The 26,292-nt window shown below is 38.8% G+C and overlaps 1 protein-coding gene across 1 annotated transcript in view; it reads left to right on the forward strand.

The window, feature by feature from the left end:
• Positions 1-1,344: 1,344 nt before the first annotated feature.
• Lrp4 (LDL receptor related protein 4) overlaps positions 1,345-26,292 on the forward strand; it is a 409,566-nt gene continuing 384,618 nt past the window's right edge. Inside the window, exon 1 of the mRNA XM_067129617.1 lies at positions 1,345-1,711. Coding sequence (XP_066985718.1) covers positions 1,645-1,711 — 67 coding nt within the window. The 5' untranslated portion in view covers positions 1,345-1,644. The remainder of the gene's footprint in view (positions 1,712-26,292) is intronic.

Consider the following 26,292-nt stretch of genomic DNA (forward strand, 5'->3'; position numbering starts at 1 on the left):
ATACCAGATCGCAGCCCTCTAGCCTCATTAGTTTTTATTTTATTTAAGGTTAAAGTGAGCCATGATCGTACGTCTAGCACCACTATAGACGACAACAAGAGGCCACCGCCAGGCCGTCGGTGAAAGTTTCATGGGCGGCGGCTGAGTGTTTCATGGGCCGTGGCCGAGAGTTTCATACAGCAATATACGCTGTACACTTGATTTCCAAAACTTATTTAAATTTTCTGAAAATAAATGTAATGCGATAAAAAAACAATGGATAATAAGGGCATAAGAAAATGAAGACTCCTACGAAGACTCAACCTTACGCAATCTCTCTCTCTCTCTCTCTCTCTCTCTCTCTCTCTCTCTCTCTCTCTCTCTCTCTCTCTCTCTCTCTCTGAGGTTGCAGAAATTCGACCCTAAGGCATCAGACAAATGAACCTTATTTGATTTTAATGATGCTTCGACTCCATATTTGCGGAGATAGTCATGAGCGGTTTTTTTAATACTCGAATGACAGGTTTAAAATTGCTTCATAATATTGAAAATCCGGCTTATTTCACCCCATTTAATTAATTTAATGTTTTATAATATACTGTCACACACACGCACACATATATATACATACATACATATAATTTATATATATATATATATATATATATATATATATATATATATGCGTGTGTAAATACATATGTAATCGACTAAAACGAATATACAAACGAAAACAATAAAAACAGGTTTATTGTTCTCTTGCTGCTAGTCTCATTAGAGGGCACAAATAATGTCTTTTACAAGAATTCAGTCAAAAGAATTGGCATTTGTGTTTTGACGGAAAGACAAAGCACATTGCATTTGTTGATCCAACGCACGAAAAAGAACAACTTCATATATTCACAGGCGGTGTATGATTCCGCCGCCGCCGCCCGCCCTCGTCGTCGAGGAACGTGTGATGTCAGACTTTGGGCGTGGGCAGCATGCATCTTCATTTACCATAGCGAATTCCTCGGACGTAAACGTTACAGAAGTGGGTTAACTGGAGGGGGGCAAATGGAGGGTATAGATTATGGAAGGGTTCCGCGAGGGGAGAGAAGAAAGGGGTTCTCCCTCTCTCTCTCTCTCTCTCTCTCTGTCTCCCCGCGAAATATATCGCCTAGTTTCGCGCCAACAGCTCCCGGCGATACGACAAGTTAATGCTCGACTCGAGGCCCTTTGCATGTCACTTGATAGCAAAACCCTCTTAGGCCGTGTACCTGTTGTTCTCCAGCCTTCAAGCGGGTTGAAGAAACACCTGTAAGCGTGCAGGTGTACGTGTGCGCGCGCATGTGCGTGGTGGTCGTTGGGATTTGACATGAGGGGGACGTCCGTGGGTGGATGGGAGGCTGGGGAGTGGTTAGGGGGGACAGGGCGGGGTCTGGGGACTGGAGGTTTCACGGTCCCGTCTGAACGACGAAGAAGAAGAAGCAGAAGAAGAAGAAGAGGAGGAGGAGGAGGAGAGACTCTACAGTCCGAGTCCTCCGTCCGACAGCCAGTCTCTTCTTGTCCAGTGAGGTGAAAGGACGCGCCCGCAGTCATTCTCGCTTATCGGAGTAGTCGCTTTCGTGGTCCCGGAATAGTGCAGCATCCACGTTTGAGGATTTTTTGATAGTGTGATGTGAAATGACGGGGAATAAACATCTCCCCTATCTCCTGGCGCTCCTGTGCTGCCTTCAGTATGCCGTCCTGGGTTAGTAGAGTGCCTCGTTTCCCCTCGCCACGGCTTGTTCTTCGCGAGATAAGGCAATTGGGGGGAGGGGAAAAAAGGGCAGCCTTCAAGAAGGATAACGTGATAAATGCGTAGGATTGTTTCGCGTTTCCACCCGGTGGAATTGTGGGGGAGGGGGGATGGTTTACTTTGAATCCTTCACGCGTTTGCTTCGTTTTTATTTTTTTTAATTTTCGCAATTTGACCCATCCTCCTCACGGCACAGATGCTCCGGGGGGAGAATTTGAAAGATTAAAGGAAAGAGGAGATCGTCCTGGAAGCTGCGGTGTCCGAGGGGGAGCAAATACGCTTGCGCCGCCTCTCTCTCTCTCTCTCTCTCTCTCTCTCTCTCTCTCTCTCTCTCTCTCTCTTCGTTTCTCCTGTAACCCTGTTTATCCTGTCTAGAGGTCACTGTCAGTTTGTCTCTTCAAACCTTTCGATGTCATAAGCCTAAGTTAATGTTTATCCTTGTCAGTCCTTCGCTATTTAAATGGCTCAAGTTATTCACATACCGTCCATTCATTCATAACATTTATTTACATTTATTTTTGTTTCTCAGCGCCTCTCTCCCCCTCTCTTCCCCTCTCCCCCCACCCCGCTTGTTTTCACCTTGGGCAACGTCATTGTTCCCCTGTGTTGTATCTGTGGTATTTCTCATAGGATGTAGAGAATTGATCGATAATTTTATTTACTTCCTTGAAATATGAAAAGTGGTTCAGGGGGAGCATTGAATAATGCTTTTGTTTTGTTAATTTGCCTTGAATGGCAGGTCGATCAGAAATGTGGGTCTATAGTTTGGCAGGTCAACTAGGAATGTAGGTCTATGTGTGTGGTGGGTCACCCAGAAATATAGGTTTAGATTTTTGGACTCGAAACCTTGCTAGAAGTCTCTATACTGCACTGTTTCCTAGTTTTAATGATGGCTAGTTCAGTTTATTGAGCATCTCACTCGCTTGTGCTTCCTTTCATAAACGTTCATATCTGGGAGTTAGCGTGATACACAGTTGTGTGTCACTGGGTTACCCTGAATCGGTCATCTAGTTCGACGGAGGAACGTTTGGCGAAATGACTAAAGCTGTTAAGCTTGGCCGCTCTTACTTGCTTTCGGTTGAGCCGTTTTTGCCCTGTGTCGGCTTTAGACTAAAGAAATGCAAGCTGGGTATGTCTCTCTCCTTCCCCGTTTGTGTGTGTGTGTGCGCGCGCGCTCACGGCTTTCTGTCCTCTTTATTGCTATGATGATAATCATGAACTGCAGTGGTTGTTGTCATTCAGTCATTCAGTTCCCGAGATTAGAGGATGACTTGGTTAGGCTACGGCGAGTTTTCTACCTAATCTTCGCAACATAAAACAATGCCTTATTATCGATTTACTTCTCAGGACGAATCAGGCCTGCTAATTCATGAGGTACTATTGTATTCTCTCTGCCTCGGTCATTTGTCCCGGTTTACAGTGGCTTCAAGGCTGGGCCTGAGCATTTAATTAGGTGTGTGTTGGAACTGCACTCTGAATCTATTACCATTTAGGCCACACTGACATCTCATTGCGAAGTCAGCGTTCAGGACTGAATGGGACAGACTGGTGCTTTTGTTTTCGTGAAAGCACTGCTTACCCGGTATTTCCTTATTATGAAGGTGTGAAAGTGTATTAGGTTTTCCAAGCTACGGGCTGTTGCCTAGTTCCCGATATATTGCCACATTTATTGTATGTTTATCTCCCGTTCTTTCTCATTCTTTAGCATTAGATGAAGGTTTCGCCGTTAAAAGTAAAGTTACATGTTTTTTTTTTTTTCAAGTAAAGCGTGTCTTTTGTTCCAGCACCTTATTCTGAACCATAGGCTGTCAGCTAGTGTGTACCGACGTTTGGAGACACTGGTAATATATATACCATATTTGTGTCTTAGTGCGTTCAGACCACGGGTGTCTTTATTTAATACTATAAGCGTTTTCGCTATTTGCTGCATAAGTAAGGTTTTGATTCTTTGAAAAAAAAAAGAAGTTTTCTTGATTGTAAATTCCTTTACTTTAAATACAAAATTAGATATATAGTTAGTGATGTAACCTATTTCGTTTGGAGGTTATAGGTAAATTAGGTTTCACCAGGAACTTAAGTAAGTAAAAATTGGGCGGAAATCAGGAGGCCATGAGTTTTCTCTCCCTGTCTAGCAAAGATTTAAACTATTATTACTGATGGAATCTTCAAAATAATGATTCATGAAGTCACGTGACGTGAATAAGCTCCTGTCAACGTGACATGACAGTGAACCCCGTAGTGAGGTAGTGCGGTCAGTGCACCTCATGCGGTGCACTGTAGGCATAACTTAAGGTTCTCTGCAGCTTCCCTTCGGTCCCTAGCTGCAACCCCTTTCATTCCTTTTACTGTACCTCTGTTCATATTCCCTTTCTTCCATCTTACTTTCCACCCTCTCCTAACAATTGTTTCATAGTGCAACTGCTTTGAGGTTTTCCTCCCGTTACACCTTTCAAACGTTCGACTGCCAGTTTCCCTTTCAGCGCTGAATGACCTCATAGGTCTCAGCATTTTGCCTTGGGGCAAAATTCTTTATTCCATTCCATCCAGAGTCATTGAAATAAAAAGTGAACCCGGAGACTGTAAAATGTTGACGGTTGATGATTCATTATATATATATATATATATATATATATATATATATATATATATATATATATATATATATATATATATATATATATATATATATATATATATGGTGTTCTTGTTATATAGGCTGTATATGTGTTTTTGTATAAATGTTTCTTTTAGGCAAACATTTCAATTATCCGAGGAAATATTTCGCTAATACTTTCCATTGTTTTCGAGATAAAATACAGCGTTATTCCAAAATGTTTCATATTCCTTTAGTCTGTGATATATATATATATATATATATATATATATATATATATATATATATATATATATATACATACACACTCAGGAATTTATTGTTTCTTCAGATCTGCCACTGACAAAACAATTTTCTCATGAATCAGATCTCTTGACAAGCCATCTATTGTATATCACTGGCTAACAATCGCAATTTTTTATGAGTGATTCACAATTACTCTTCCTACTGACTGTTAATGAGGTCTCTCTCTCCTTTGGAGCAGTAAACATTGAAGTCTGGATTATGTGTCGGGACAGGGTCTCACAATTGGTCCTTGGGGAATCGCGCCCTTTGGGAGGCTTCCTTAGTGCCATGATTAGCGACTGCTGTGCAGTGTAAGCTACCATCCGTAGGAGGTTAGTGCCGTTAGTGCACCTCATGCGGTGCACTGTAGGCATTACTTAAGGTCCTTTGCTGCAACCCCTTTCGTTCCTTTTACTGTACCTCCTTTCATATTCTCTTCCACCTTACATTCCATCCTCCCCTAACAATTGATTCATAGAGCAACTGCTTTGAGGTTTTCCTCCTGTCACACCTTTGAAGTCTTTTACCGTCAGTTTCCGTTTCATCGCTGAATGACCTCGTAAGTCCCGGTGCTTGGCCCGTGGCCTAAATTCTATACGCAATGCAATGCAGTCTAGGTGTTTGGTTATTTGGTTGCAATTTTTTTAATATTCCAGGCTTTTTGTTTGTGATATTTATTGACAGGGTCATGCGCAGGAGTACTGATGGCAAAATGAATAGCTTACTTTGCCGGAGATGCCATAAAATGAAATGTGGCTAGGTCGTTGAGGCTCAGGTCCCAGAGTGTAGACAGTCGTGACCTGCTTATCATTAGTGTATCTGTGCGATTAGTCCTCTTAATGACTGTAGCCTATGTGGACTATTGTTTATGATGCAGTGGGAATAATTATATTAATTACTGTATGTGAACCATAGTTTTGTAATTTTGGGACATTCTTCAGATTTTAGGGAGGGGTAATGCATGTTGCAAGATTGCAGTAATGTAGAATAAACTTTTTCGTTTTAGTTCACGTTCATTACCGATCTGTCGGTGTAGGATGCGTTATATATTATTAACTGATCTGTAGGGGTTTGTGCTGTAGGATGCGTTATATATTAGCTGATCCGTATGGGTTTGTGCTGTGGATGCGTTATATATTATTAACTGATCTGTATGGGTTTGTGCTGTAGGATGTGTTATATATTAGCTGATCTGTATGGGTTTGTGCTGTAGGATGCGTTATATATTAGCTGATCTGTATGGGTTTGTGCTGTAGGATGCGTTATATATTATTAACTGATCTGTATGGGTTTGTGCTGTAGGATGCGTTATATATTGATTAATCTGTATGGGTTTATGCTGTAGGATGCGTTATATATTGATTAATCTGTATGGGTTTGTGCTGTAGGATGCGTTATATATTGATTAATCTGTATGGGTTTGTCCTGTAGGATGCGTTATATATTGTTTACTGATCTGTATGGGTTTGTGCTGTAGGATGCGTTATATGTATATATTGATTAATCTGTATGGGTTTGTGCTGTAGGGTGCGTTAGATATTATTATTAACTGATCGGTATGGAATTGCCCCAGGTTGCTTGCTTTAAACAACGGTATTAAAAAAATGTGCACTCCTAAGCAGTGATATCATTATTTGAGTAACGCCCAAATCGATTAATTTAGCTTATTTTCCTCAGTACGACAATCAAGCATATCTAGTGATTAATGACCGTCTGTCATCGCCCTCAGAAGAGCATGTCTATTAATTTATTCGTATGTGCAACCGGCTTATTAACACTGATAATAAACCCGACGGCGAGATCAAAAGACAGACGGACTTCTGACGTAACCGTCAAAACACGATCCACGTAACGTGGCGTTTTGTTTGTACTACCAACACAGACAGCGGTAGGAACGGCGACGACGCCCACCGTGCCAAGAGCAGTTGAACGCACCTTTGTTTGAACGCAGCAGCTCAAAGGACGAGGCGACCCTCCCACCCCCCAACAACTCCCTATCGTCCCTCGGTCAACAAATCCGAACAAAGCTATGTTCACGTCTAATGGATTCGAGATCAAGTGATTTGCGATATCAAAGGGTTAACCGGGCTGCGATTATTTTCAGGTGTCGTTAGCAGGGACGGTTTCGTCGCAGTCTTGGTCAACATGGCTCGAATGAGCGCAGACTGCTGGAGGCTTCGTCACCGCAGGGGGTTGGTTGTTAGTGCCGTCGGTGAATCAGTGCACCTCACGCGCGGTGCACTGTAGGCATTGACTTCAGGTTCTTTGCAGCGTCTCTTCCTTAGGGCCCCTAGCTGCAGCCCCTTTCATACCTTTTACTATACCTTCTTTCATATTAATTTTTCCATATTTCCACCCGAATCTAACGATTGTTCCATAGTGCAACTGCGAGGTTTTCCTCCTGTTTACATGTCTGTAACCTTTGACTCTCAATTTTCCTTTGAGCGCTGAATGACCTCGTAGGCCCAAGCACATGGCCTTTGGCCTAAATTGTCTACTCTCTAGAGGCTTCGTTAGTTGGGCGTAGGTTGAGTCACGTTCAGTACAAGTTGTTCAGTAATGTGTATTGTGTCTGTTCACAGGGAATCTGTTTGTGTTGGGTGGTCATCCGTCAGAATAAATATAATTCCAGATGCATATTATATTGGAAATGAATTGCTGAATGCCTGCTTATCAACTCAGTAGTATTTCAGTGTTCACCTGTATTTCATCTGTGTTCTTGTCATTTCGTCCTTCTTTTAACGTTGGCGTTTAGAGATGCAGTTATGTCAGACCGTACAGACGTCTGTGTCACACCATACAGACCACACAGACGTCTGTGTCACACCATACAGACATCTTTCTTTCATCTCTTCACTGAAACAAGCTGTCAGTTAGACTCGTTCACTGTTTGTGAATTCAAGATATCGATACTGTGTGATTTGTTTTTGTTGTTATTCTTGTAACTTAATGTTCCATTAAAATTCTATAAATTCAGTTCTTTTACACTGTGAATTTCGTGCACTTGTGTTGGTGTTTACACACTGCTTTAAACTGAGCGGTCCACTTCAGCAACTTGCTATTCATTGCAAGTCTGGAGTGATTTGTGCTCTCTCTCTCTCTCTCTCTCTCTCTCTCTCTCTCTCTCTCTCTCTCTCTCTCTCTCTCTCAGACGCCTGGGGGGAGTTTCTGTGTTCATGCGTAATAATTTAATTTCGGCTGATATGCTTACAAGAATGTGCAGATTTTCTCAAGCGGTTCCACTGGCAACATCGTAAGTACCCAGATTTTCAAAGCTGCGATGTTGAAAAACTTACATATTCATTTTCGTAATTCTCGTAACTTTATTTCTCATAGCCGTTGGTACCAGGACATCATTGCATTTCAGCTGATAAGTCTGATTCTAACTTTTTTTTGCGAAGCAGAGGTCATAGGCTGGTTGTTTAAAACGGGTTTTTGCAGATGTTTTGTTTTATCAGTTGAGAAAAATTTTCAGAATATCCGGAGCAACTGGCCTAGTTTCTCGATGAAAGTGTAGCTTTTGTCTAATTTGCCAATTATTCATTCTTTTAATTGCTTGCTAGATTTATTGATTGCATGGTTAAAGTAAGTAACTGGCTTGACATAAATAGGCCCCGTAGGGAGGTAGCGCCGTCAGTGCACTTCATGCGGTGCACTGTAGGCATTACTTAAAGGTTCTTTGCGGCGTGCCGTCGACCCCTAGCTACTACCCCTGTCATTCCTTTTACTGCACCTCCTTTCATATTCTCTTGCTTCCATGTTACTTTCCAGCCTCTCCTAACAGTTGCTTCACAGTGCAACTGCGAGGTTTTCCTCCTGTTACACCTTTCAAATCTTTGACCGTCAGTTTCCGTTTCAGCGCTGAATGACCTCATAGGTCCCAGTACTTGGCCTTTGGCCTAAATTCTGTATTCAGTTCAGTTGACATAAGTAGGCATTATGATCATGGTAGCATATACATTACAAGACAAAAAAAGAAAGATCATAGTATTTTGCATTTCTTTTCTTTATTTACATGGAAATGAAGGTTTTTGTGTTCTTGCATCTATTATGCTCTTCTTCTTCTTCTTCTTCTTCTTCTTCTTCTTCTTCTTCTTCTTCTTCTTCTTCTTCTTCTTCTTTCTTCTTCTTCTTCTTCTTTTGTGCATCTATTATGCTTTTCTAATGTCATTCATTGATATCTTGATTGCCTTCACTGTTCATCGTCAATGGCATGTCACATTTTCCTTCTGTAATTTTCCATTTTTTTATGTGCAAAGCTATGTGTTATTTTGTTTTTCAAACACATGCTATATATATGTGTGTATATACAGTATTTATACACACGCATATATGTATATATATATATATATATATATATATATATATATTCATATTTATACATATATGTATAAATATATCACAGTATATGTATATATATATATATATATATATATATATATATATATATATATATATATATATATATATATAGATTTTAGGGAAGAGCTGCTGGTTCCACGCCCTTTTCTTGACCCCAGCAGACGCTGGGGTACACATTTACAGCCTGGTGGACGCGTGGGGGCGGTAGGCTGACAAGAACTGTGGACCTAAACTTGAGTCGAGTGCTCTTCCACTCTGCTACGGTTCCCACTTATATATATATATATATATATATATATATATATATATATATATATATATATATATATATATATATTATATATATTATATATATATATATATTATATATGTGTTTTTGTATGTATGTATGTATATGTGCAGAAATTAACAACACAGTTGTGATAACATTGCACGTCCGATAAGCAATGTTAATGAACGTTGCGTTTGGTCAGTGTTTGGATGGGTTGACGCCATGGAAAACAATTCGCCCTCGACATATATATATATATATATACATATATATATATATATATATATATATATATATATATATATATATATATATATATATATATATATATATATATATATTTTCCCGCTTTCCCACGACATGTTCAAGAACTTTGCGACGTGTCATTACATTTGTTCCTGTTCATTTGTACATAAATTTATCACACTATTTATCTGCATAGCTTATGCTTTCCTATCACATTATTCATCTGCATAGCCCACGTTTTTCTTCCTTCTCATCGACATCACAGCATTTCGGACCTCAGAGCCATCGAGCATCTACAGCATGTCCCGAAACGTATCAAACTTGAACCTCGTTTCCTTTCAAACGAAATACTCCCCTTTTCTTCTCTCGCTGTCTGCATTACATTTTATTCGTATTGCCGTCTGGTTCCTCTGTCTCTTGTCCTTTTCGTCCCTCGATAACGAAGGCGGCGACGAAGAGACGTGCCCATAGGACACGGGGATTTCCAAACGGCGTGAAATCAACATTAAAGGGACTTGGCTGGACGGGAGTATGGAGGCAAGGTTGAGAGGGAAGGTGGGGGGGTGGGGGCGGGAGCTGCTTTGGTACAGAGCGAATGTTAGGGGATGGCTTTTAACCTCCTCCTCCTCCTCCTCCTCCTCCTCCTCCTCCTCCTCCTCCCTCCGTCCTCGTCTCTGTCTCTGTTTTTCGCTACATTTAATTTTTTTTTTTTTTTTGGCGTTTGGTTTCTGATGTTTGTATTGCTGTACTAAATGTTCTATAGGCGCAAGTGGTTTGGCATTTCAATTGGGCAGTTTCATATATATATATATATATATATATATATATATATATATATATATATATATATATATATATATATATATATATTTTATATATTTGTATATATATATATATGTATATATATATATTTATATATATATATATATATATATATATATATATATATATATATATATATATATATATATATATATATATATATATATATATATATATATATATATATATATATATATATATATATATATATATATATATATATATATATCCACATATATGTATGATATATATGCATGTATGTTTATACATATGTGTATACTTGTATATATGTATACTTTGTGTATATATATAGATACACACACTCGTTTTATCTCCTCCAACACTGCAAGACGCAAAGTGCCTTTGTGAAATTCCACCACTCATGTCTTTCCTGTGCTTTATCTTCCACAAATGTCCATTCATCTCGTGGCTCTCGTCCGAGTAGGTCTGGGTCTTCCAACTCCTCTGGTGCCCGCAGGAGCCCAGCTGACACTATCATGCACTATTCTTCCCTATCATCACTGTCTTATCTACGTATGGAAAGCCCGTAGTTTCCCCTGTGGTATCATTTCTAACTCTGTGTTGCTAGACAAAATCATTAGAACACTGTGTATGAAGAGTAAAACCTGCTCCTTGAGATAAGTGAGCACATGATGTCTCCTCGGATGGACTGATAAGTCTTTGAGACAGCCTGATCCTTGTAACTTCTTGTAACTCTCTCTCTCTCTCTCTCTCTCTCTCTCTCTCTCTCCATCTTCTTATTCTTCTTCTTCTTATTCTTCTTCTTCTTCTGCTGCCACCAGAAGTTGTAAACAGCAACAGTGTGGAAGAGTTTAAAAGAAAGCTAGACAAAATCATTAGAACACTGTGAATAAACAGTAAAACCTGCTCCTAAAGACAAGTGAGCACATGGTGTCTCCTCGGATGGACTGATAAGTCTTTGAGACATCCTGATACTTGTAACTCTTTCTCTCTTCTTCTTCTTCTTCTTCTTCTTCTTCTTCTTCTTCTTCTTCTTCTTCTTCTGCCACCAGAAGTTGTAAACAGCAACAGTGTCCAAGAAGAATTTAAAAGAAAGCTAGACAAAATCATTAGAACACTGTGAATAAACAAAAAACCTGCTTCTAGAGATAAGTGAGCACACGATGTCTCCTCGGATGGACTGATAAGTCTTTGAGACAGCCTGATCCTTGTAACTCCTTGTAACTCTGACTCGTAAAATTCTTCTTAAAGTTTTCTTCTCGAATCGACAAAATCTTTTAGATATAATTTCAGTGTATGCAATGATTCATCTCTATACAGCAATACTTATCGTATAAGACGTATTTATGATCCTAATTTAGCATGCAACGCATGCAACTTCAATCTACCCTATGCGGTGCACTGTAGGCATTACTTAAGGTTCTTTGCAGCGTGCCTTCGGCCCCTAGCTGCAACTCCCTTCATTTCCTTTTACTGTACCTCCGTTCATATTCTTTTTTTCATCTGGCTTTCCACCCTCTCTAACGCTTGTCTCACAGTGCAACTGCGAGGTCTTCTCACTGTCAATTTCCCTTTCAGCGCTGAATGACCTCATAGGTCCCAGCGCTTGGCCATTGGCCTAAATTCTATATTTTTCACTTCAGTCTATTTTATTTATAAGTCTCATCCAGCCTGTACATTGATTGATCTGCAGCTTTTAACCTTTGCTCAATCCCAGCTCAAAATAATCCGTATAGGATATCACTGTTCCTAAATATTTGAAAGATTGAACCTCTCTCTCTCTCTCTCTCTCTCTCTCTCTCTCTCTCTCTCTCTCTCTCTCTCTCTCTCTCTCTCTCTTTTGATGTTATTTCGTCCTGTTGCGTATACTCTATACTGTATCCTTATTACTTTTGTTGTTCTTAAATTTGCCATGAGTCCCAACTCTCTGGTCGCATGGTTCCCGCAGTGGGGTAGCGCCGTCAGTGCACCTCATGCGGTGCACTGTAGGCATTACTTAAGGCTGTTTGCAGCCAGCCTTCGGCCCCTAGCTGCAACCCCTTTCGTTCATATTCTCCTTATTCCATCTTACTTTCCACCCTCTCCTAACAGTTGATTCGTAGTGCAACTGCTTTGAGGTTTTCCTCCTGTTACACCTTTCAGTCCTTCTCACTGTCAATTTCCCTTTCAGCGCTGAATGACCTCATAGGTCCCAGTGCTTGGCCTTTGGCCTAAATTTCATATGCAATTCAATTCAATTCTAGACGTATGATGCATTCCGTTAAGTAAGCTTTACAGATCTTTTGGTGTTTTGAAGATTAACATTCCAAGTCTGTAAGATCGCTGTCTCCACATTCCAAGTCTGTAAGACAGCACTGTCTCCACATTCCAAGTCTGTAAGACAGCCCTATCTCCACATTCCAAGTCTGTAAGACAGCACTGTCTCCACATTCCAAGTCTGTAAGACAGCGCTATCTCCACATTCCAAGTCTGTAAGACAGCACTATCCCCACATTCCAAGTCTGTAAGACAGCACTGTCTCCACACTCCAAGTCTGTAAGACAGCGCTATCTCCACATTCCAAGTCTGTAACACAGCGCTATCTCCACATTCCAAGTCTGTAAGACAGCGCTATCTCCACATTCCAAGTCTGTAACACAGCGCTATCTCCATATTCCAAGTCTGTTACATTTTCGTCGCTACCCCAGTCGTAACTTTCTCTTCCATCTCCGACCATTTTTCCTTGTTAAGCCCGTGAGAAGGGTAAACAGTTAAGGCGCAATAACTCTTCCCTGCAGCACCCCACTATTTACTCTAAATATTTTACTTGACAAGACCCATCAGCATTAACTTTTTCACTACTTCGTTTTGTATTATAGATCATTTCATTTTCATATTTCATGGAAATACTATAGTGACGCAAGATCTTCCATGATATGGTCTGTGGACGCTGTCAAACGTCTTTTCCATATATATATTATATATATATATGTGTGTGTGTGTGTATATATACTATATTACATATATATGTACACCTATATATGTATTGCATATACATATATATATTTATGTATGTATATACACATACATACATACATGCATACAAGAATCAGAATTTTGTCTAATTCCAGGCACTCCATACTTGTGTATTAATGACTGCTGACGACTATACAAGGCCAAACTTTTTGTGTGAGCAACAACAACAACACCTGAGCAGCTTTTCATTATTGTAATTTCAAGCTTAACTAATGACGGAAAGTTTTTTCTCTGTCATGTATGTAAGTTTGCCTAAAATTCTGGAAAGGTTATGGTGTGGACATGTTGGGAGAGCATTGCTTTACTTTAAACTATCTCATCTGCTGTCAGAACGTTCATTGACGGATGATAATTCAACTCGGATATTAAACCTAGTCTGACATTGAATCGAACTGAATTGAATATAGAATTTAGGACGAAGGCCAAGCACTGGGACCAATGAGGTCATTCAGCGCTGAAACGGAAATTAACAGTAAAAGTTTGAAAGGTGTAACAGGAGGAAAACCAACGCAGCTGCACTGTGAATCAGTTGTTAGGAGAGGGTGGAAAGTCAGATGGAAGAAAGAGAATATGAAAGGAGGTACAGTAAAAGGAACGAAAGGGGTTGCAGCTAGGGGCCGAAGGCACGCTGCAAAGAACCCTAAGTAATGCCTACAGTGCACTATCCCCCCCCCTCCCCTACGGGGCTTAGTATGACATGAGACATTCAGAAAAGGTTTAAAGACTATCCAGTGAAAGCTAGGCAAGGTAATTTTGGTATATCTTTATAAGACATGTTTTAGATTTTTCATTCCAGTAAAATATCCAGCGAAAGAAATCTACTTGTGACTCGCTGACAGTGTAACAAAATCAAAACTGATAAAGTTTTATGGCATAGCGTTAATTGTGAAGTATGGAAATGTTCATTATACCTATGGATGTATTCATTCTTGCGAGTTATCTTTTTCCAGTGTTGTTTGCAGGAGTGAAATAGTAAATACTCATTAAATGTATGGGCGTGTTTATTTACATAAATTCCCTTTGTCGTATATATTGTTATTGACACGAGTTGAATACAGGCTTTACAAGGTGAAACTCCGTATCGTTGGCACTTACCTTTTATAAAGGGGGAATTCCAAGTATGCAAGTGACTTTTTGATTATGTATGAAGTAGCTTTAATTCTTTAGGTATGTCGTGTTGTGACTTATAAAAGGAATCATTTGATATATGAATTTGTAAAGGGGAATTGTAAGAAAAGACATTATTTGATATATGATTCCGTAAAGGGGAATTGTAAGAAAAGGAATTCTTTGGTATATGATTTTATAAAGGGGAATTGTAAGAAAAGGAATTATTTGATATATGATTTTATAAAGGGGAATTGTAAGAAAAGGAATTATTTGATGTTTGATTCTATAAAGGAGATTGTAAGCAAAGGAATTATTTGATAATTGATTTTATAAAGGGGAATTGTCAAAAAACGAATTATTTTATATATGATTCTATAAAGGGGAACTGTAAGAAAAGGAATCATTTGATATATGATTTTATAAAGAGGAATTGTAAGAAAGGAATTATTTGATATATGATTCTATAAAGGGGAACTGTAAGAAAAGGAATGATTTGATATATGAATTTAAAAAGGGGAATTGTAAGAAAAGGAATTATTTGATAGATGATTCTATAAAGGGGAATTGTAAGAAAAGGAATGATTTGATATATGAATTTAAAAAGGGGGAATTGTAAGAAAAGGAATGATTTGACATACAGTTCCATAAAGGGGAATTGTAAGTATGTACTAAGTGACGTTTTGATTACGTATCAAGTAGCTTTAATTCTTGAGATACACCGTGTTGTGACTCCATGAAACGAATGATTCATTATATGATAATGAACTTAAATTTTTCTCAGCCGCACGATTTTTTTATCCGATCTCCCCGTCATCCAAGCATCATCCTAAATGTGATGAGATGGACGAAGTTGTTAACCGAGTCATCGTCATCCACCTGTGGTTGCTTGCGTTGTTGTTGTTGTTGTTGTTGTTGTTGTTGTTTGATTGTTGTTGTCTGATTGTTGTTGTCTGATTGTTGTTGGGAGAAGCAGCAAGAGGGTCTTGGAGAAGAGGGGTGATGATAAGCGGCGAACATTTATGGTTCAGCCCCAACTCATCGGATCTATCGTCTTTAAAAGTCTCTCTCTCTCTCTCTCTCTCTCTCTCTCTCTCTCTCTCTCTCTCTCTCTCTCTCTCTCTCTTCTTTGCCCCTGCTTGTCTTATCTGCGTGTGTTTTTGTATATATATATATATATATATATATATATATATATATATATATATATATATATATATATATATATATATATATATATTCACCAAGTTTTCTTATTATATTGCTATTGACAAGCCAAGCAAGTCTCAATGCATGTTATGTTTTCATTCTTTTGACCTCATTTTATGTATAGTTATGGATGTGTGTGTATATATATGTATATGCATATATATGTTTATATATTTATGTTTATATGTTTTATATATGTATGTATATTTATGAAATTTAATATTTATGTATAAATGTACATACACATTTATGTACATATTATATAACACACACACACACACACACACACACACACATATATATATATATATATATATATATATATATATATATATATATATATATATATATATATATATATAAACAACGATTCAGGATGCCATTTTTTATATCTATTTTTCAATAACGCCCCCAAAACAAGGTCAAATTAGTGATTATTTTATTAAATAGCAGAGAAACGGCTGTAATAGGACACTGCCTTCTGCTTTGTGTTCTCTAAATGCTAATTTCAAACAATATGTTCCATTTCTGTTATATCGAAATTATAAAATAATGAAACACTAAGCCTAAGGGGTCTTAGAACTATATAAGGCTGAGTATCCATCATTAGATAAAACAGGCGTAAGCGTTCTACAATGAAATTAGGCCACAGATTGGTACAATGTAAGGCCCCCTAAGTGTACAAGAGTGAAATTGGGTCAGGTTATCAAATTATAAAGTGAAGAAGAGGCATACGACTTTTAGGTCATACTATCAAAATTGTAATAACAGAAGGCATAGGACTTCTTGAACGAAATTAGGCAGAGCAACAGTATTGTCAGATGGAACAGAGGGCCTAAGACCATTAGAATCTCATCAGTAGAAATGGGTGATCTGTATACTTTTTTAAATTACGTTTTGCTGAAGTAATAAGAGCAGGTTTATCTTTGTTTTTGTCTGTGCTATTGCGTCATTCCACTGACCACATTTACTAGCCATAGATTGCTGATGAATATATAACCATTATTCTTAGTTCTTGGCCTGTGCTATGGCCTTCCACAGTTCTGAGTTCCCTTGCCTAAGGGTACACTCGTGTATACCTTTAAATGTACTTCTCGAATTATTTATTGAGTTGTTTGTTATTGTCTTTTACTGTTGGGGCTCCGGCTTGGTAACGCCGTTCAGACTACCTGTACCCTCCCGTACCCTGTGGAAATGCATAATTCTTCGAACTTTACCCATTACTGGCAAGCTTTGGAATGCGATTCATGCCTCTGTTTTTCCTGACTTCATCCATTAAGTCTGTCCTCTTGCTGCCAGACTTTGGGATGCGGTTCACTCTTCTGTTTTTCCTGATTCCTCATCCATTAAGAGGATAATCTGTCGCCCTCTTCGCGATTAAAACTTAACACGCTTTCCTCTTCCTTTTTTTTTGGAGGGGGCAGGGGGAGCTTGGTTTAGGAAAGGGCATCTGGTTGATTGTCTCTCATTAACCTTTGCACTTCTCAAGCAGATTTCCTGAATCCCAAGGATTCTAAAATTAAACCAGACTAGTTATTGGTGTTCAAAGATGAAGCAAGAAGCTGGGTTAAATATCAAGAGTGCCGTCAGTGCACCTCGCGTGGTGCACTGCAGGCGTTAATTGAGGTTCTTTGCAGCATCCCTTCGGCCCCTAGCTGCAACCCCTTTCAGTCGTTTTACTGTACCTCCTTTCATATTCTCTTTCTTCCATCTTATTGTCCTCCCTCTTCCAACCATTGTTCCTTAGTGTACCTCCGTTCATATTCTCTTTCTTCCATCTTACTTTCCCCAACCCTTCCTAACACTTGTCCCATAGTGCATCTGCTTTGAGGTTTTCCTCCTGTTAAACCTTTCAAACCTTTTTACCGTCAATTCCCGTTTCTGCGCTAAATGATCCGATACGTCCCAGCGCTTGGCCTTTGGCCCAAATCCTTATATATTCTGATAATGTGAAAACAGGACCCACGGGTCTTAGAAATCAAAGTAGGTCAGGGTTTGAGTACTAAGACGAAGCTGGAGGACGCCTGAGAGCCTTAGAAACCAGTCCCCTCCACCATCTCATTTCTTTAGGCCTATTCTCTTCTTCGGGGCTCCGTGATGAAACGGTAGCAGAGAGGGCCTTCAGCCCCCCCCTTTCTTCTGGGACGAATAGGCCAAATATTGCAATTAGATAATGAACCGAGATTCTTGAAGGTTCCGTATATCAGCTTCTTGAATGAAATCAGTGTACTAATACGCTACTGTATCTAAAAATGAAAAGAATGACAATGGAGTCGCTTTATTCCAGATTCCCAAAATGTTTTGACTCAGAGGCCTAAAAGCTGCGGCTTCTAATTTTCACAGTTTTGTTTTAGATCTCAAAATCATGAGTTAGAGCTGCGGAATAATTGATACTGGCTGCGGCCGTTATGTAACGGTTCCAGTAAGATGTGACGCGTGCAAATGGCGGTGTGTTAAGAAGTCAAGCTTCTTATTTTGATGTGATTGGCTCTGATGCTGTTCTTCTTGCGTTATTCACATTTGTATAATGTGTCATATGGAAGCCTGCTGTACTTGTTAAAGATGACTGGAGCTTGTTCTCTCTCTCTCTCTCTCTCTCTCTCTCTCTCTCTCTCTCTCTCTCTCTCTCTCTCTCTATATATATATATATATATATATATATATATATATTTTATATATCTATATATATTATATGTATACTGTATATATAAGTATATATTTATATATCTATATATTATATATATAAAAGTATTTATGCATATATGCACATATTTATATATATATATGTATGTAGATAGTATATATGTATATTACTTTTATGTCTAACAGCTTCAATTATAATGTACAAAAAGGTAATGATAATGATGATGATGATGATAATGATGATGATGACGATCATATTAGCTGCTGTAATTTCATCCCCAGAGGATTTGTCCTACTCGTCGTAATGAGGTCAGCTTAGCATGCACTTTGCAAATCCAAGCAACACCACTCTCAACACCCCCTCCCCTTCCCCTTCCCCCCCGGAAAGAGAGAGAGTATAGCTATGAAGTCTTCTGCTTCAAGTGGGAGAGCGACTGTGCCGTATGCGTAGGCTTTCTCCGGGGGTCGCCGTGCCCGTCAGTTAAGCAGGGGGAGTTTTCTGTACAGCGTATAATGCTGTATGAAACTCTCAGCCGCGGCCCGTGAAACTCTCAGCTGCTGCCCATGAAACTCTCAGCTGCTGCCCATGAAACTCTCAGCTGCTGCCCAGGAAACTCTCAGCCGCGGCCCATGAAACTATCAGTCGCGACCCATGAAACTCACAGCGTCGACCCAGGAAACTCTCAGCCGCGGCCCATGAAACTCTCAGCCGCGGGTCATGAAGCTCTCAGCCGCAGCCCATGAAACTCTCAATCACGGCCCAGGAAACTCTCAGCCGCGGCCCATGAAACTCTCAGCCGCGGGTCATGGAGCTCTCAGCCGCAGCCCATGAAACTCTCAGTCACGGCCCAGGAAACTCTCAGCCGCGGCCCATGAAACTCTCAGCCGCGGGTCATGAAGCTCTCAGCCGCGGCCCAGGAAACGCTCAGCCCCGGCCCATGAAACTCTCTTAATGGAATGATACAGTTTTCGCTCTAAAAATTGGTTTGTTTATGTTGGAGTACGTGTAGGTGTTTACTTGCCTCAGCGCAGTTAGTGTATATGTCAAAGTAAAACGACGTTTGTGACGATGTTTGTGAGGAGAATTGCCTTCTTTTGTTTGTGCGTCCTTTGCTTTTACATGCTTCTGTCCATATCATCTTGGTGTAATTAATAAGTAATATTAACAAGGCAGGTGGATCTTAGGGTAATTAATAAGTAGCCTCATGTTAACAAGGCGGGTGGGTCTTGGGGTAATTAATAAGTAATATTAACAAGGCAGGTGGATCTTGGGGTAATTAATAAGAAATATTAACAAGGCAGGTGGATCTTGGGGTAATTAATAAGTAAAATTAACAAGGCAGGTGGATCTTGGGGTAATTAATAAGTAATATTAACAAGGCAGGTGGATCTTAGGGTAATTAATAAATAGCCTCATGTTAACAAGGCGGGTGGATCTTGGGGTAATTAATAAGTAATATTAACAAGGCAGGTGGATCTTGGGGTAATTAATAAGTAATATTAACAAGGCAGGTGGATCTTAGGGTAATTAATAAGTAGCCTCATATTAACAAGGCGGGTGGATCTTGGGGTAATTAATAAGTAATATTAACAAGGCAGGTGGATCTTGGGGTAATTAATAAGTAATATTAACAAGGCAGGTGGATCTTGGGGTAATTAATAAGTAATATTAACAATGCAGGTGGATCTTGAGGTAATTAATGAGTAATATTAACAAGGCAGGTGGATCTTGGGGTAATTAATAAGTAATATTAACAAGGCAGGTGGATCTTGGGGTAATTAATAAGTAATATTAACAAGGCAGGTGGATCTTGAGGTAATTAATGAGTAATATTAACAAGGCAGGTGGATCTTAGGGTAATTAATAAGTAGCCTCATATTAACAAGGCGGGTGGATCTTGGGGTAATTAATAAGTAATATTAACAAGGCAGGTGGATCTTGAGGTAATTAATGAGTAATATTAACAAGGCAGGTGGATCTTAGGGTAATTAATAAGTAGCCTCATATTAACAAGGCAGGTGGATCTTGGGAGTAATTAATAAGTAATATTAACAAGGCAGGTGGATCTTAGGGTAATTAATAAGTAGCCTCATATTAACAAGGCAGGTGGATCTTGGGGTAATTAATAAAGTAATATTAACAAGGCAGGTGGATCTTGGGGTAATTAATAAGTAATATTAACAAGGCAGGTGGATCTTGGGGTAATTAATAAGTAATATTAACAATGCAGGTGGATCTTGAGGTAATTAATGAGTAATATTAACAAGGCAGGTGGATCTTGGGGTAATTAATAAGTAATATTAACAAGGCAGGTGGATCTTAGGGTAATTAATAAGTAATATTAACAATGCAGGTGGATCTTGAGGTAATTAATGAGTAATATTAACAAGGCAGGTGGATCTTGGGGTAATTAATAAGTAATATTAACAAGGCAGGTGGATCTTGGGGTAATTAATAAGTAATATTAACAAGGCAGGTGGATCTTGGGGTAATTAATAAGTAATATTAACAAGGCAGGTGGATCTTAGGGTAATTAATGAGTAATATTAACAAGGCAGGTGGATCTTGGGGTAATTAATAAGTAATATTAACAAGGCAGGTGGATCTTGGGGTAATTAATAAGTAATATTAACAATGCAGGTGGATCTTGAGGTAATTAATGAGTAATATTAACAAGGCAGGTGGATCTTGGGGTAATTAATAAGTAATATTAACAAGGCAGGTGGATCTTGGGGTAATTAATAAGTAATATTAACAAGGCAGGTGGATCTTGGGGTAATTAATAAGTAATATTAAAAAGGCATGTGGAACCAGGCCTCAGTTAATTATATTATAGACAGATAGACAGATACATGACAAGTCTATAAGGTACTTTCTCGAGGACTATAAACTCGCAAAAATGCCCCCGGGTTTGAGAATCTCCGGCCATCTTCCACAACGAAAATTTGCATCTGGTAAAAGGCTTAATAAAAGTCTGGCCAGCCGCGGCGCCGTCCACTCATTCGTAATGATAACGAAATCCAAGAGATTTGATGCATCTTTCATCTGGGGCCGCTTTTACGTAGACTGGGTATTTCCGAGTACAGAAAAGGGTGTGTGAATGAGTACAACAGAAAATCATTTTAACACACCCACACACACACACACAGTATACACAGTATATAGTTTCTGAGACAGTTAATATTTACATTGATATTGCTGTGAGTGTTTCTCAAGCATCCCACACACTTTTGTCATCCTCTGTGGAAAATAATCTGAATATCACTTCTCTTATAGCATAAACTGTGATGATGTTGTAGAAGAATTTATTGACAGTCTTTTGGTAACGTGAGGAATTGTTGTGTGCACTTTCAGAATGATTCTTCAGTGCTTTGTTTAGTGGGTCCCATTTGAACTATCTGCAAAATTTTCGAAACTGAGATATGCCACCTATTGGGCTCGTGAAGCAATAATACACAAGTTACTGCAGTTTCAGAATGATTCTTCAGAGCTTTGCTTTGGGGTCTATTTGAATTATCTGCAAAATTTTCGAAACTGAGATGTGCCACCTATTGGGCTCGTGAAACACTAATGCACAAGTTACTGCAGTTTCAGAATGATTCTTCAGTGCTTTATTTAGGGGGTCCCATTTGCAGTATCTGCAAAATTTTCGAAATTGAGATGTGCCACCTCTTGGGCTCGTGAAACACTAATACACAAGTTACTGCAGTTTCAGAATGATTCTTCAGTGCTTTAATTAGTGGGTCCCATTTGAAATATCTGCAAAATTTTCTAAACTGAGATATGCCACCTATTGGGCTCGTGAAACACTAATGCTTTAATACAAGTCACTGCAGTTTCAGAATGATTCTTCATTGCTTTGTTTATTTTTGCAATGTTTTTTTCGAAACTGATTACCTATTGGGCTCGTCCCATTTGCAGTTTCAGAATGATTCTTCAATGTTTTCCAAAATTTAGTCCCATTTGCAGTGTCAAGTAGTAAAAAAAACTGCAGTATCTACAATTTTTATCAGTTTTGTATTTCTGCAGATACTGCAGTCCTCCATTTTAGGGCAGTGATGTTTTCTAAGGTCATAATTCAATTTAATTCTGTGACGCATTCAAACAAACCTATAAAACATTTCCCATGTTAAGAATTTTTCTACTCCAGTTTTTATTGTGCCAACTTTGTATTGTGTCGTAAGTGAGCACAGTCTCTCTCTCTCTCTCTCTCTCTCTCTCTCTCTCTCTCTCTCTCTCTCTCTCTCCATGTGTTTTGCTTTGGGACTCTTCCCACTCACACTGACGCTTTTGTTCTAGACAAAATCATCACGCCATCAACCTGTACAGAAATCTCTCTCATTACCCTCTTAACCTTTCCCTGAAACGTGCTCTCAGTGCATCTTCTTCTTCTTCTTCTTCTTCTTTTTCTTCTTCTTCTTCTTGTCAGGACGAAAGCTATCAGAGTTGATCTTCGGCGAGATGCATTGCTCCTCTTTATTTTTCAGTGTTTTTTTTTTTTTTTGCTTCGTTCGTAATTCACGTTCATACCAGGTAATATTGATTGCAGTTTATTATTTTAGCTGCATGGTGCCATTGAGCGTATTTTCATGAAATATTCTAATGTAGTTTTAGTTTTCTGTAAAAAAACTATTGAGATGACTTTGTCCGTCTGACCATTGTGTCCGCACTTTTTCTGTCCGCCCTCAGATCTTAAAAACTACTTAGGCTAGAGGGCTGCAAATTGGTATGTTGATCATCCACCCTCCAATCATCAAACGTACCAAATTACAGCCCTCTAGCCTCATTATTTTTTTTTAAATTTTATTTAAGGTTAAAGTTAGCCATAATCGTGCGTCTGGCAACGCAACAACACAGGCCACCATGGCCGGCCAAGAATGTCATGGGCCGCGGTTCATACAGCATTATAATGAGACCACCGAGAGATAGATCTATTTTCGGTGGCCATGATTATACGCTGTATAGAAAACTCGATTGCGCCGAAGAAACTTCTGCGCATTTTTTACTTTTTTTTTTTTATTATTTTAGCTGCATAGTAGATGACCAAAGGAGCAACACAGGCCTGGTATTTTCCACGTTCATCTGTTAATTGTGCGGATTAAGTCAGCTCCAGCGTTTAAGGCAGACCGTTTCATTAAGTTGCTTTTGAAGATATTGTAAATACAAAGTCGGCGTTCCTTTGATCAGCTGGTAAGATCAAAAGCTTGACCAAAATGCACATCAAGGGTGATTTCAGTTTTGGCCTGTTTTCTGCGTTCAAGTCGAGCCTATTGATTGAATAGGAAAACTGATTTTTTTTTTGGGGTGGAGTGGGTGGTTGGGGGTGGTTAACTTCAAACTCACCCTTTTTTTTTTTTCTACCTATTTTGGTTGGTTTGCGTTTTTGAACTTATTGCAATAGAGTATGGCTATTCTGAGTTAAGATGTGACCAGAATTGGTAGCCTAGTATGGAAGCTAATCTTACATAGACCAGTCCAAGAAAATTTCACTGAACATAAGCCCAGTCAGAGAGACCCCGTTACAATATATATATATATATATATATATATATATATATATATATATATAGTATATACATGGCTTCACAATGTATTTTATGTTACAGAATTACATAAGTTGGTTATACGTTATATATATTTTGCCTAAAGTATACAGTATCTGTGTATTTTGAAAAGTACATTAATAAATATACTGTATGTGCTCCTATGTTACTTAATAGCATGTGACAATGAATATAGCCTTAAGTTTTCCCCAGTGATTTTTTTTTTTTTAGTTGTTCTTAATATTTTACAGTTTACCTCGTTGTCTAGCGGTTCTTACCCTAAACATTTTTGTATGGATTATACTCACACTTCATCTCAACAGCTTCCAAAGTTTTTCATTCAAAACCTAAACTTTACTTCCATAAAGGAAAATTGGCTAAACAATCCTATGATACTTTGCTCTACAGAGAGGGCCAGTATAGGTGGTTCTGGGCGAGGATTGAAGATTTTAATTATCATGTGATAAATCTCACTACGCCTTTGTTGATCTAAGCAGTGAATTATGTGCTTGGTAGTTAGTCGACTGGTGGGGTGCAGGTAGGGTGGAGAAGAATATAGGCAACTTAATCCCAAATTGAAACCTGAGGAGAAAACGACTTACATACACACACACACACACACCCCTAACAGACAGTGAAGTTTTACTGCACCGCATTGTATCTGCCTACGTATTTTTCCCCTAAAAAAAAATAAAACTTTTGATCGGAAGGGTACAATTTTACTGTGTTTTGATGCGTGAGTTTGTCGCATACAGAATATCTTTCGATGGGAAGTCGAAATTCTACCAACAAATTTGTGGCTTTCACGTAAACGGCATTTTATTGGAGAATGCATTGGTGTTTGTACAGAACCACTGTCTTTTACTTATAAGAACCCCATGGTGCCGTCAGTGCACCTCACGTGGTACACTGTAGGCATTACTTAAGGGTCTTTGCAGCGTCCCTTCGGCCTCTAGCTGCAACCCCTTCCATTCCTTTTACTGTACCTCCGTTCATATTCTCTTTCTTCCATCAGACTTTCTTCCCTCTCTGACATTTGTTTCATAGTGCAACTGCTCTGAGGTTTTCCTCCTGTTACACCTTTCAAACCCTCTTACTGTCAATTTCGCTTCCAGCGCTGAATGACCCCATAGGTCCCAGCGCTTGGTCTTTGGCCTAAATTCTATATTCAATTCAATTTAGTTAGTGTTTGGATACCGTTGTGAATATATGCTTAGTAAATGCATGTGAAATGTTACCCTTCTTTGATTATGCTACTATACAGTCTGACGCCAGAAAATTTGCCTTTTATTCTTCTTCATCTCTTTCTCAGCTTAATCCCAAGTAGGGGTTGCTGTTTTTCACGAGCCTTTTCTGGGTGGTTCTACATCTTAACACTTGTTACTTTCTGTAGGCTTAATTATTCTTTAAAGTGAAATTAAGAAAGTATCTATATATTTTTTTCTTGTTTATCAAAGTATCTTCGGATGTCAAATCGTACGGGATCTTTCCTGGGCCCGTGCTGTAAATGAACCTGACAAATGACTTGATTCTTGTATGTCTTGTATGTAAACGATTATGATTCTATGTACCCAGACTATTATAGATTTTTTGATTGAGTTATATATGATGTAGTAAATTGTAATATACAAGGACTGCACAAATAAAACATCCCACACACTTATATGTAAATAAATAAATAAATAAATATATATACATATATACAGTATATATATATATATATATATATATATATATATATATATATGTATTTATATATACACACACACATATATAAGCAAGCCGTGTTCCACGGTAAAATGCATCTACAGCGAAAAAAAAAAACAAGTTAGAATTTGTAACAATTCAGCAAAGTACATTTGTCTGCATTTTACATTACGTTGGGGCTTTTCCTGAAATTATCCCTACGCGAATTCTTTCAAGCTGGTGGTTAGTGCCTGCATTTAATCAACCCAGCAACCCTAAGAAAATGTGTTTTTATGCACCCACACACATAGACACACATGCATATGCGCGCGCACACACACACACACACATATGTGGGTTGCAGTTGTTCGCACCTCTAGAGAATCCAAGGGACGCTAATCATCTGAGTCATTAATGGCCACAGCATCTCGGACTGTTACAGGATTAACAGACTTTCAGGCTAACAGACTTTTACAGACTGTTACAGACTGACAGACTGTTACAGACTGACCGAACTGTTACAGACTTAACAGACTGTTACAAACTAAGAGACTTGACATACTGTTACAGACTTAACAGACTGTTACAGACTTAACAGACTGTTACAAACTAAGAGACTTGACATACTGTTACAGACTTAACAGGCTGTTACAGACTTAACAGACTGTTACAAACTATGAGGCTTAACGTACTGTTACAGACTTAACAGACTGTTACAGACTTAATAGACTGTTACATACTTAACAG

Source organism: Macrobrachium rosenbergii, chromosome 27 (assembly GCF_040412425.1).
Source record: "Macrobrachium rosenbergii isolate ZJJX-2024 chromosome 27, ASM4041242v1, whole genome shotgun sequence".
Taxonomy (NCBI): Eukaryota; Metazoa; Arthropoda; class Malacostraca; order Decapoda; family Palaemonidae; genus Macrobrachium; species Macrobrachium rosenbergii.